At 52.7% G+C, this 12,703-nt stretch overlaps 1 protein-coding gene across 5 annotated transcripts in view; it reads left to right on the forward strand.

Annotated features, from left to right (window-relative positions):
* Nucleotides 1-10,100, forward strand: part of LOC123352293 (discoidin domain-containing receptor 2-like) — a 174,289-nt gene extending 164,189 nt beyond the window's left edge. For all 5 annotated transcript variants that reach the window (XM_044992152.1, XM_044992151.1, XM_044992153.1 and 2 more), the window contains 2 exons: nucleotides 3,931-4,080; nucleotides 7,837-10,100. In XM_044992152.1, the coding sequence (XP_044848087.1) occupies nucleotides 3,931-4,080; nucleotides 7,837-7,977 (291 nt within the window). In that variant the 3' untranslated portion in view covers nucleotides 7,978-10,100. The remainder of the gene's footprint in view (nucleotides 1-3,930; nucleotides 4,081-7,836) is intronic.
* The last annotated feature ends 2,603 nt before the right edge of the window (nucleotides 10,101-12,703 follow it).

Below are 12,703 nucleotides of genomic sequence, written 5' to 3' on the forward strand. Positions count from 1 at the left end.
TCCCCTGGCTGGTAAGTCTGTTTTGCTAAACCAAACACTCCACCTATTCTGGAGTAACCAAAGTCCAGAGTAAACCCAAGTTCCAACTGGAGTCCTTTCTTCAGCCCTTTGCCACCTTCCTCTGACTGTGGAAGAAAGGATTTGAACAGGGCGCTCGCCCCTCTAGCTCCTGAGCTGGGGGATGTTCTGGGGCAGTGAGCCCTCCATCTCTCCTGCTGAAGCTGTTCCACTGTGGCTAAATAACTGAAGAGTCACTGAATCAGGACCCGGGTCTCCCACCTCCCATGTAAATGCCCGAACCACCAATCTACAGAGTCATTCTCACATGCTCTCTCTCGGGTCCAATGACTCTTTCATTGTTTAATCCACAGAGCAACAGCTTCAGTGGGAGAGATTGCAGGCGCCCCATGTCGGACGATCCCATAGCTGTGTGGTTAGAGCACTGAGCTGAGTGGCGGGACGCTCCTGTTCTGTCTTTCCTCCCCTTCAGGCAGAGGGGGGGAAGCTGGACCTGGGTCTCCGACATCCCAGGGAGTGCGCCAATGGCTGGGCTAGAAGCTAGAAGCTGGGTGCCACCAGCACTGCCTCCTCCAGTCGCCGTGTGTGGCGTGAGGCAGGCGCCTGTGGGTATGTCTGTGCTGCAGAAAACCCCGCAGCAGCGAGTCTCAGCGCCTTAGTCAGCTGACGCGGGCTCACGGGGCTCAGGCAGCGGAGCTAAGAATAACAGTGTAGACGTTCCCAGCCGGGCTGGAGCCTGGGCTCAGAAACCCGGCAGGGGGGTGGGTTTCAGAGCTCAGAGATAGGCACTTCCCTGCGGCCTGGAGTTAGGTGCCTAGATCCCTGAGGGGGGGAGGCTTAAAACACACCCCTCTCCTCGGCAGCTCCCATTGTGATTTGCTCAGCGTCACAGCGCCGGACGCCCTTTGCGGATCTGGACCCTGCTGAGGCACTTTTGAAAATCCCAGGAGGTGCCGACCTGCCTCTTTAGGCACCCAAATACCTTTGAAAATCTGGCCCTGGAGTTACTTGCTAGGTAGGCAGAGCTGCCAGCAGTATTGTAACGGTACCAAAAAGGAGGCAAGCCTCGTAGGGATGGGAGTTAGAGGCAAAAAGCACTGCAGGGCGCCATGCACCCAGCCACCCTGGTAAGACTGGTACCCACAGGACGGCCTTATGGCTCCCACCTCTTCCCTCAGGAGCCAGCTCTGCAGCCTGAGGCATTTCACTCTCAGGACATTCCCCTCAGATTCAGCCTGATTTTCATTTTCTAACTAATCTGTCCAATCCTGCAGTTACCCCGCACTTCCCTTAGTGCCCAATACAGTTATCATCAGCCCAAGATACAGGCCCACACATTTTGTAGGTAAACATTCTCATGCCTAGGTTCCTTTGTGTTATTTCTGTCCTCAGTGGTGTTTCCAACTTGAAAAAAATGTAGTGTCTGTGAACCATGCCGTTTAATCCCCTCTTGCAGATTATGACTGGAGGTGTCACACGGAACTGGCCCATTTTCTTTCTTTGTGGCACCTAATCTCCATCCAGGATAATCTGAGTCCTTGCCAAGCCCCCGCAATGTATTCGTGTCATACCACCTTGCAGTCGTTTTGTTAGCTGGTTAATGCCGAGACCCAACCACCGAGAAAGGAGCGCGTGCTGCTCAGCGCAAAGGGTCACGCTCCAGTGCTGTTGGGGAGAGCACAGCAGCTCACCCCGGGATTGCTGCCGCTGGTGACACAAACACCATCTCTCAGAGAGAGGCAGAAACACCTTTTATTTCTCTCCAACTTGCTTCATGAACCAGGGACCCTTCCCCAAGCTGCAACCTCTTAGGGTTGTCTGGCGTCTGCCAGCGAAGCGACCCATCCTCCCTGCAGCCTGGCTCTATTGCACGGTCACTCCCTGCCCCCTGCACATGGGGAAGACGCGAGTGTGTATGAGACTCTTTCTCCGGAAGGTCTGCATGGAACGCAACTCCCTGGCAAAGAGAGCAGCTTCCTCAAAATCCTACTGCCGAGGTTGCAGGCACCATGTGTTTCTTACCCCACAACACTCTTAGCCTCCTTGCAGTCAATATCCAGGATACCTACCGCCCCGGGTTTAAAAGTACGGCACACCCTTGCTGTGACGAGCCCCTGGGGAGCCGAGCCATTGCTTCGTTATAGCCAGGGGTTCCTTATAGCGAAAGAGCCCTGCTTGGGGGAAGGGGGGTGGCTGGGACCTTGAGCCCCACAACAGGAGCTGAGAGCTCCTCCAGCCCATGGCCACGGCTGACAGCTCTCTGCCCCGGAGGAGCACTCAGCGCCCTGCCGCTTCACAGCCCCAGGGCCAGGGGAGCTGTCAGCCCCCCACAGCCCCAGGGCCGGGGGAGCTGTCAGCCCCCCACAGCCCCAGGGCCGGAGGAGCTCTCAACCCCTCACTGTACTAGGGCCAGAGGAGCTGTCAGCCCCCCACAGTCCCAGGGCCGAGGGAGCTGTCAGCCCCCCATAGCCCCAGGGCCGGAGGAGCTCTCAGCCCCTCACTGCACTAGGGCCAGAGGAGCTCTCAGCCCCCCACAGCCCCAGAGCTGGAGGAGCTCTCAGCCCCCCACAGCCCCAGAGCCGGAGGAGCTCTCAGCCCCCCACAGCCCCAGGGCCGGAGGAGCTCTCAGCCCCCACAGACCCGGGGCCAGAGGAGCTCTCAGCCCCGCACCGCACTAAGGCGAGGGGAGCTCTCAGCCCCCCACCGCACTAGGGCCAGAGGAGCTCTCAGCCCCGCACAGCCCCAGGGCCAGAGGAGCTCTCAGCCCCAGGGCCGGAGGAGCTCTCAGCCCCCCACAGCCCCAAGGCCAGAGGAGCTCTCAGCCCCCGACAGCCCTGGGGCCGGAGAAGCTCTCAGCCCCCCACAGCCCCAGGGCCAGAGGAGCTCTCAGCCCCCCACAGCCCCAGGGCCGGAGGAGCTCTCAGCCCCCCACAGCCCCAGGGCCGGAGAAGCTCTCAGCCCCCCACAGCCCCGAGACCAGAGGAGCTCTCACCCTCCCATAGCCCCGGGCTGGAGGAGCTGTCAGCCCCCCACCGCACTAGGGCCGGAGGAGCTGTCAGCCCCCCACCGCACTAGGGCCGGAGGAGCTGTCAGCCCCCCACAGCCCCAGGGCCGGAGGAGCGCTCAGCCCCCCACCGCACTAGGGCCGGAGGAGCTCTCAGCCCCCCACAGCCCCAGGGCCGGAGGAGCGCTCAGCCCCCCACCGCACTAGGGCCGGAGGAGCTGTCAGCCCCCCACCGCACTAGGGCCGGAGGAGCTCTCAGCCCCCCACAGCCCCGGGGCCGGAGGAGCGCTCAGCCCCCCACAGCCCCAGGGCCGGAGGAGCTCTCAGCCCCTACCCCAATGGCAGGGCCAGGGCCGCCCAGAGGAGGGGGACAAGTGGGGCAATTTGCCCTAGGCTCCGCAGGGGGCCCGCAAGCTCTGGCCGAGAATCCCTTCCCTGGCTAGAGGCGCCTTTTTAATTTTTACTCACCCGACAGCTGTCTGGGTCTTCGGTGGCACTTCGGCGGCAGGTCCTTCAGTGCTGCCGAAGACGCGGAGCGAGTGAAGGACCCGCCGCCGGGTGAGTGCAAGCGCCGTAGCTCCCCCGTTTTGCCCCAGGCCCCCTGAATACTCTGGGCGGCCCTGCCATGGCTCGAGGCGGGATCCAGGGACCGGGTTCGCTGTAGCCCAAGGTTCGTGATCGCAAAGGGTGTTATGGCGAGGGCGTGCCGTACCACGTGTCACTGCTCAGAGGAGGAGTGGTGAGTCTCCAGTTCCCCCCCGCTGGGTTTCTGCTTCCCTACCTGTCGCGGGTGCAGATGGTGGATTGAAACGGTCGACTCTTCCCCCCTGTTGTGTCCCAGATCAATAGGCTGGGCACAAAGCAGCCCTGTGCGTGTGGCAGCGGCCGACCCGCTCTTCTCTCCACAGGGCAAGTTCACCACAGCCAGCGATGTCTGGGCCTTTGGGGTGACGCTCTGGGAGATGTTCACACTGTGCAAGGAGCAGCCCTACAGCCTCCTCTCGGACGAGCAGGTCATCGAGAACACGGGGGAGTTCTTCCGGAGCCAGGGCAGGCAGGTGAGGCAGCTCAGGCACCCTCCTCCCCCTTCGCTCTCCCGAATCTTGTTCAGCAGCTCCCTTTTCCTGGCCTCCTCTGCCTTCCATCCCTGACCTCTCCAGCAGCTGCCCTGCCTCCCTTCCCCCTTCCCCTCAGAGACCCTCTTCCCCTTCTCTTGCACCCCACTGGATCCCCTGTGTCCTGCCTCCACGCGCTGCTCTCCCTGAGTCCCTTCGTCACCTCCTCCTGGCCCAGTCCACGCTCCGCACTCCTGCTGTCTCTGATGCAGCCATTCGCTCACTGTCAGCCTTGACTTTCTTGGTGTCTCCTCCACATCTCTCCAGTGGGAACAGCTCCTCCCCTCTGGCCGGGCCTTGTCTGTGACTCTGGCCCTCACAGCCCCCTCTTGCCTTCCCTGTGCTCACCCTGCAGGAGGCTGTTCCTCTGCCCTCTCCTGCCACCTGTGTTCCCCCAAGACGGCAGCTGAAGCAAAATCCTTTGGGATCCTTCTCTGACTGTGCCCTTTATTCCATGGAACTCTGTCCCTTCTCTTGGGAGCCACGTGACTGCTGTCTTGTCATTCATAGGTGCCAGGCCTCTGCATGGTCCACCCCAAAGGAGGGACTCATGTGGGAAAGTGCTGTTCCTCATCACACTCCTGGCCTTAGACTCCAATCTGTGAACCAGTGCTGCAGAGAGGAGGAGGAGGAGGCTGAGAAGAGGCCCTTCGGTTTGCCCAAGGGGGTCATTAGAGACCAGCCTGAGAGCAGAGTCAGTGGAATCCAGAGGGCAGGAACCAGGCTGGAAGGGATCCAGGTCAGAGCTGGAGAAGAGGAGTTTGGTGCATGTTGGTTGCAGACTGCACGCTCCGCAAGTTTTGAAATGAAGGGAGAGACAGCAGGAGTTGAGGGACGGTTTACTGAGGGTCGGGGGGACCCACACTGGCTTACATTAGGAGGGGAAAGGCCCGGGGGGTCATGACAGATTGAGAAGGAGACTGGAAGGAGCCTGGGGGCAATGGAGGTAGGCAACAGGCAGGGAGGAGGTGAAACACCTCAAGGTCCACAACAGGGGAGAAGGGGAAGAAGGTGTTCAAGGAGAAGGGGGCTTTGTCCATTTTCTATCTGAAAAAGTATGATCCCTGAAAGGGCTTGTTCAGCCAGTCATTAAACTATCACCTGCCTTATGTGACTAATCACTGCAATGAGCAAATAGTCTATCAAAATATGCCTGGAGAATGAATTGGGATCAATTCACAGAGCTTAAAACAATTCGCCAATAAAGATGTAGAATAATTTGGAACATTAAATCCATCTCAGGACATCCCTGTCTGCCCAGAGATGTGCCTGGAGCTGAAAGGGCGGCTACATTTGTTGCATACAATATTTGTTATGAATAGTTTGCTGAGCTGTAATCGTGCTCATTCATGATTAGTAACTGGCAGCTCTTAGAGTGCCAATCAAGCAGAAACGCCCACGGCTTTTTTCTTTCTTCCAAATGGACAAAATGCTTCCGGACTGGAGCCAATTAGACACTCAGGAACAATTCAACATGAAGAAAGGATAGAGAAGAGGAAGAAAAATCATTGTGGCCCATCCCCTAGCTTTCAGGGGGCCCAGAATGTGCACTGACCTCATTGCCACCTCTAAGGGTATCAGGAACTATCTCACTACACACCCATCAGGGGAGTGTCAGAGATGTGACCCAGATCTCATTTTTGGAGCTGTGTAAAATACCTTTTGAGCTACTGGTCAGGGGGAAAAGCCCTTTGAACAGTGCCCCGTGGAGCTACTCATTGGTTGGATGGATTCCTGTGAAAAGCACCTTCAAAATCTGCTGCCGTGCAGGGTAAAGCCGTTTGAACAAAACCCCAAGGGCAACTGCATTCCCTCACTGTTACGCTTTCAGACCAAGATATTTGCTCCAAGTTGGGTTTCGAGGGGTAAAATCTAATCCTTGGTTTGATTGGTTGACAATGGCTCAGTGAGAGGGAAGGTGGAAGGTACCAGTTCAACAGTCCTTAAGCTTGAAGTCTCCTGTTTCTTTCTAGAACAGTTGGAGCAGCAGGGTAACCCTCACACACACACTCCGTACCAACGTGCCTTGACCTGGAGATTGTTATATCTAGTGATGGCACAGAGTTGTGTTATCATGGCTCACACAGGCCTTGGCTTCTCTGCTGAGACTGCCAGCAAAGGGCCAGCTGCTGGCAGGGTGCACAAATTCTTCCTGTGATTCTAGGTGCCACAGATCCTAGCCAGCACCCTTCCTTACCACCCACTAGGACTGCTGTGAGGAGAAGCCACGCCTCCATTGCTCTGAATGCCTGGGGGTGGGGTTCAAGCTTCCCTGAGCCTCAGCAGGCTGCAGCATTGTTTCCTCCTTTGGTCTGTCTGGCACATTTCCTGGGCACTGACTCTCCAACGGAACTGCTCAGCCCACCTGCCCTAAGCTGCCCCTCCGGCTGCCCCAGTCACTTAACCCGCTCCCTGAACTCCACCCAAATGGCGTGAGGCTTCTAGTTACAGTTTCTCTCTCTCAGGGGCCTACAGCAGTTGTGAAGTGGGGAGCACACGTCCCACACTTTGCATAGGGTCTAACGCATTTATGCTCTTTACTTAATCATGTAAAGCACAGGAGAGCACATACGAAACAGAGCAATAAACATCTGAACCCACAGTCTCCTCACTGGGTCGTCCTTCCCTGGTGAGTCCTTGGGGATCCATCTGTGTCAAGGAAGAATCCCTTACCGAGCTTGATCTTCCTCTCTCCTGCACCATGCCTCTGTCCTCCTCCTCCTCCTTTCTCTCTCTCTCTCCCCCCAGGGGTTTTTCTTTCCTTCTACTCATGGCAAACTTGGACAGCTCCCACCTTCCCCCTCTCCCTTCAGAGTAATCAGCTAAACTGTTTTTTTCTAAGGATTCAGCTGCTTTTTTATAATAACCTTTGTGAAGTGTAGGTACTATTGTTAACCTTATGTCCGGAGTGTACCTGCTACAGAGGCCCCCGGAAATGGTGGATCTGGAGTCATAGAGGCAATCAGGATACCGCGGGTTTTCATACTATCGTAAGCTGTACAGACGTAGCCCCAGTTCATCACACTGGGAAATGGATTCTCAGCTATAGCTGGTTGAAGAATTTTTGACGGAGTTTTCATTTGGAAAATGCAGCTTTGTTGAAATCAAAACATTTCGTGGGAACCTGTGGGTTTCAACTACATTTTAGACAGAAAGGTGTCAAAACAAATGGTTTTGACTTTCTCATTTTGTTCATAGGTTGAAATGTTTTATTTCAGTAAGGTAAAAACAATCCATTTTGATTTTATCATTGCAACTTTTCTATTACTAAAATGAAATGTTTTTATCTTAGCAAAACAAAACAATTCTCCATTATCAAATGAATTGACATTTTTCAGAATATTCATTTCATGGGAAATATGGAAATATTAACTTTTTGTTTCGATTTGGAACAAATTTTGAAATGTTGGAATTTCTCACTGGATGAAGATCCCATTTTCTGATCACAGCTCTGTTATCAACTGAGCTAACAGAACACCCACGTAGCTAATGTCTATGCATGTATCAGTTTCCTCCCTGAGAGGCTGACAAAGAAAATGACGGTGAAACTTTATCCACCCAGACGAAGTCACCCCAGTAAGTGTTAAGATAATGCATGGCCATTCACTGCCTTGTAAAACCTAGAGAAATGGCAGCCGTCCCTTGTTATTAATTGGGTAATTAATAACACTGAAGGAGTTGTATTTTTCCTGCTTGCAGATCTATCTGTCCCAAACACCGCTGTGTCCAAACTCTGTGTTTGACCTGATGTTAAAGTGTTGGAGCCGAGATATAAAGGATCGTCCCACTTTTGATATGATTCACCACTTTCTGGTAGAACAAATGGACTGTAACATTTGACCTGAGCGGAAAAGAGACAAATTGCTGGGAACAGGATGACTTTGGTGGTGTCTCTTTTTGCCTGTCTCTCTCAAACAGATGGGCAGGCAGCCCTCACTACACTCCCTTAGACTGTAATCTCTTAAATTGAGATGTCCATGGCAGCTGCTCGTTTTATTGGCCATGGTCCGACATACATGACCAGAGGAAACCTATCTTATTGATAGAAGAATCATCTCCTGTTCTGCATCATTTCCTGGGAATACTGTGAGGGGGGTTTCTTTGGCACCCCACGGCTACAGACACCTGTGGACAAAAAAACTGGAGAAGACTTTACAAGGGACTCCCAGCTCTCCCCGAAGAGACAAGAAGAGAAGGCTAACAGCTCAGGAGCTAGGACTGGAAGAAAGGATGTGGAGAAATAAAGGCTCCAGTCTTCTAAAGATATAGAAGCTCTGTGCACGTTAGCAAGCAATTCGGTATGTCCTTGCTAAAGGAAATATATATAATGTAACTAACTATAAATGAATGGAAATAGGCAGTGGTTAAGGGGATTTGAGAACCAGACCGAGTTAGATTTAGCAACCCCTTGGAGGTAATATGATCAGGGACTGCAGATGATGTGGATAGAGGAATCCAAGTCCATGTCCGTTTATTCCTGTGGTTGTTCAGCACTGCTTTTGTTATGTATGTGCCTTTTTCCCACACTGGATTTTTATCTTAAAAAATGAATGTCAAAGGTCATAGGAAGGTTGCTGTAGTAGCGGATCTTTCTTTGACCTACAAATAAAGGTTGGGGTAGAGGTTTGTATTGGAAAATAGCTGATACTGTACTACTGTCTCTATGTAGATTTATTATCCTTATGAACTTGTAGCCAGAATGGACTGATGTGCAATGAATCCTGTATAAATACCCATTAATATGAGCTGTCTAGGTCAATGCTGTTATGTGGTGGGAGGGAGCTCACATTTGGTGAGACTGCATGGGTGAAAGTAGAATGGCTGCGTCATTTGTCAGAGCTCTGTGCATGCCTGAGCACAAGGGAGAGAGCACCTACCACTCCAGCATCTGCCCATCTGGGTGACTTCTTGCCAACTTGTCGGACATTCCTGCTGTGGCAGGGCCAGTTCTACCATACAGGCAAACGTGCTGCCTGCCTGGCCCTGTTGGGAGGTTTCCTTCTGGCAAGGAGGGGCTGACACACCAGATGAGAATCGTGCTGGGCTTGCTTTTCACTCCCTATGCCTCCTACTTAAAAAATATCTAGTCATTGAACTGCGAGTAATTTCTTATTTTGATTATGTCATGGAATGCTCTTTCCCAAGGTTTTATAGGAGGCAGAGAATTCAGAGCCTATGCCGCAGCCTACTTTTTCCATTGCTGACTTATCAGGTGTCTGGGTGGATGTCCCACAGTACCCTTATTAATCACATAACAAAGTGCTTTAGGACCAAACGAAAAGTCTCCTAAAATGGAGAAGGTGAAAAGTTAGCATTTCCTTTCCAGGCTTTTTTAACTCTTGTAACACACCTAATTCAGAGCAGGAATTAGTCTTAACCTTTCCTGAGTCACAAGCATATTCAATCCACTGCCAGAGCATGGGCTGATGTGAAGAGCTCTGTGTGTATTGAGGGGGAGACCATTAGGGAGAAAGAAAGTGCATTTAGCTACAATAAGAGAATAATTAGGAATGTGTGTGTGCAAGAAGAAAATCCTGGTGCACAATTGGCTCAAAACTGTCCTGTGATGCATCAGCAAATTTCTGCTGTTTGCTTCCTCAGAGATCAACTATACTGAAGTCTTTAACAGTGTTAACCAGTTAGATCTCATATGCAAATGACTGCATCCTGATTGGCTCTTCAGAAGCTAACCGTTTTTCTTGCTTCAGCCAATCAGTTCAGTTATGCAATTATATGCTTCCTGATTGGCTAATAAGAAGCAAATAATAGTTTGATTCTGGCTCTCTGCCATCATCTTCGCAGCCACAGGAGAGAGCTGCAGATACTTCTGATTGAAAACGTTTGGAATATGTAAACATACGTAAACTGACTTCTTGTGTTTGTTAATGTCCGGATTTAGTTTCCCTCAATTTAAATATTGATTTATACAACATTTGTCTCTCATATCAATAAATCTTGATGGTAAACTCAACAGAAGTGAATTTCTCCTTATTATCTGAGTGTCTGCACAGAGGACATATGTCTAGATCAACATGCTGTAGCCTTGTTATAGAAATGGCAGTTTGTGACCTTAGAATGAATATCCATTGGTCATTTCATGAAATGGACACAGGAAGGAATTTCTAAGCATAATTTGAGAAGAAAGGCCTGCATCATCCATGCAGAATTGATAAAGGCTGAAGGAGAAATGGAAGCATCGCTGCAGTGGTTCTCCTGGTGCCATGGGAGACCTCCCCTTAAATGTCTCACTTCTTTCAGTTAGTATTTTTGTCCTTATTATATTAGCTCAAAACATTCAGGTTTGAGGAAACACAACAGATACTTTTACAACCAAGAATAGTTCTCAGTTTTTAATCATAGACAGATGTAAACAGCCTGTGTCAGATGCTTCCCTTGCCCTGTCAGCCCAGATGGCCCTAACTCAAGTGGAACTGGTATGATTCCACTGTGCAGGGACAAGGATTTGGCTAACCATGCAGGCTGTCTGTGACGGGGTGGGCTAGGCCCAGAGACCCCTTTCTGGAGGCCTCAGTGTCCTACCACACCTGTACCAGGCTAGGAGCAGTAGAGGAGTCCTCCAAGCAGCCTAGAGTGGCTGCAGGGGAAGCAGCCAATGAGGGCACAGGAGGGCCATATAAAAGGAGTTGGAGCGCTAGAGGCAATTCCTTGCTGGATCTGGAGGAGCACAGATAGAGCTCCTGACTGGCTAAAGGGAACTGCAGCACCATGGACAGCTCAGTGCTGGCAAGGATTGGGGCAGTAAGGAAGAGCTCCTGGCTGGCACCTGGGTCTGAACTTAAATGAGCCCCGGGGTAAGGACAAAGCTTTGGTGAAGGCTAGGGCCATGGAGAAGTGGCCCAGGTAACTGAAAGCAGTGTAGGATATGGTGGCATGTGACTACTATTCTTAGGATCCCTGCACTGGGACCCAGAGTAGTGGGTGGACCTGGGTCCCCGTCCCCCTTCCATAGCCCAGTGGGGAACTGGCCTACAGTCAGATAGCAAGAAACCCCTAGAAGGGGAAGTGAACTATTTAGTGGCCGAGCAGGGGCCAGAGTAGACCAAGAGGGTGAAACCATTGCCTCCAGGGAGGAAGCCCTGACGATACAGTCTGATATCGCAGGCACGTGTGAGAGCTGGGTGCCATGCTGTTACATTTAGTACCAGACGTGGGATCCTTTGGACTGACCCCTGATCAACAAGGGGCACACGGCCATGGAAGAGGGGATCCACCTGTTGGTGGCAGGCCAGCAGCAGCAGGGGACCCAAGCCCTACTGATGGAATTAATGGAGAACCTGCAATGGCAACAGGAGGTCCAGTTTGTAGCACAACAATGGTGGCAGGAGATCCACTCCAACCAGCAGGAGTGGATACAGAGGCGGTCGGGTCACGCCACACCCAAGAACCCTGTCGGTGATGGAACTGGTGGTTGGTTGGCTCCAGGCCTGGCAAAACTCGGATCAGACAATGACCCCTAGGCCTTCCTTCAGACCTTTGAGCACGTGGCAAAGCAGCAGACTGGAAAGAGTTGACTTGGGCAGCCCACATAGCACCGTTCCTGATGGGTGAGGCACAGGCAGCTTACTGGGTGGTAAGCAATGAGCAGGCAAGTTCCTACCCAGTGGTGAAGGCAGCCATTTTGGATTGTCTGGGGCTGACATCGGAGACGTACACAGGCACAAGTTCCGGACAGCATCATTCCCGCAAGGGAAGCAGCCACGGATTCTGGTGCAGAAGTTACGAGACCTGGCAATACACTGACTTGGTCCAGAGACCAGCTCGGTGGAGAAGCTCCCGGATCAGGTGGTCCTAGAGCAATTTGTGATGGTTCCTACCAGAAGGGACACAGCTGGGTAAGGAGTTTACAGCCAGCCTCAGTGGGGGAAGCAATGGAGTGAGCTGAGGCCCACTTTGAGGTCGAAGGAGAGGAACGGCCCAAGCTGTATGGTAAACTGAGAGGCCCAGGGAAGCTCACAAAGGGGAAAGCCCCAAGGCTTCCAGACTCAAAGGGTGCATTGCAATTGCAAGGAGTCCAGGGAGCCCTGCAGCCCATGGGAAGTACTAGTGCAAAGGAGCTAGGAGATCCGGTAGCCTGCTCCAGGTAGGGCCAGCCTGGGTATAGTAAATGGAACTACCCAGTAGTGGGATGTGACTATTTTAACCTGAGTGGGACCAGTCAGTGGGGGCTCTACCCCAAAGATCATAGAATACAGTAACTCCTCACTTAACGTCGTCCCAGTTAATGTTGTTTCATTGTTAACGTTGCTGATCAATTAGGGAACATGCTCGTTTAAAGTTGCGCAATGCTCCCGTCTAACGTCCTTTGGCAGCCGCCTGCTTTGTCCACTGTTTGCAGGAAGAGCAGCCGGTTGGAGCTAGCTGGTGGGGGCTTGGAACCAGGGTGGACCGGCAGCCCCTCATCAGCTCCCCGCTCCCCTAAGTTCCCTGGGCTGCAGCCACCCAGCAGGCTAGCAATTGCAGCTGTCCCTCCCCCACTGCCATGTGCTGCTCCTGCCCTCTGCCTTGGAGCTGCTCCCCGAGCCTCCTGCTTGCTGTGGGGGTGGGG

The sequence above is a fragment of the Mauremys mutica genome, chromosome 18 (genome assembly GCF_020497125.1).
Source record: "Mauremys mutica isolate MM-2020 ecotype Southern chromosome 18, ASM2049712v1, whole genome shotgun sequence".
Classification (NCBI taxonomy): domain Eukaryota; kingdom Metazoa; phylum Chordata; order Testudines; family Geoemydidae; genus Mauremys; species Mauremys mutica.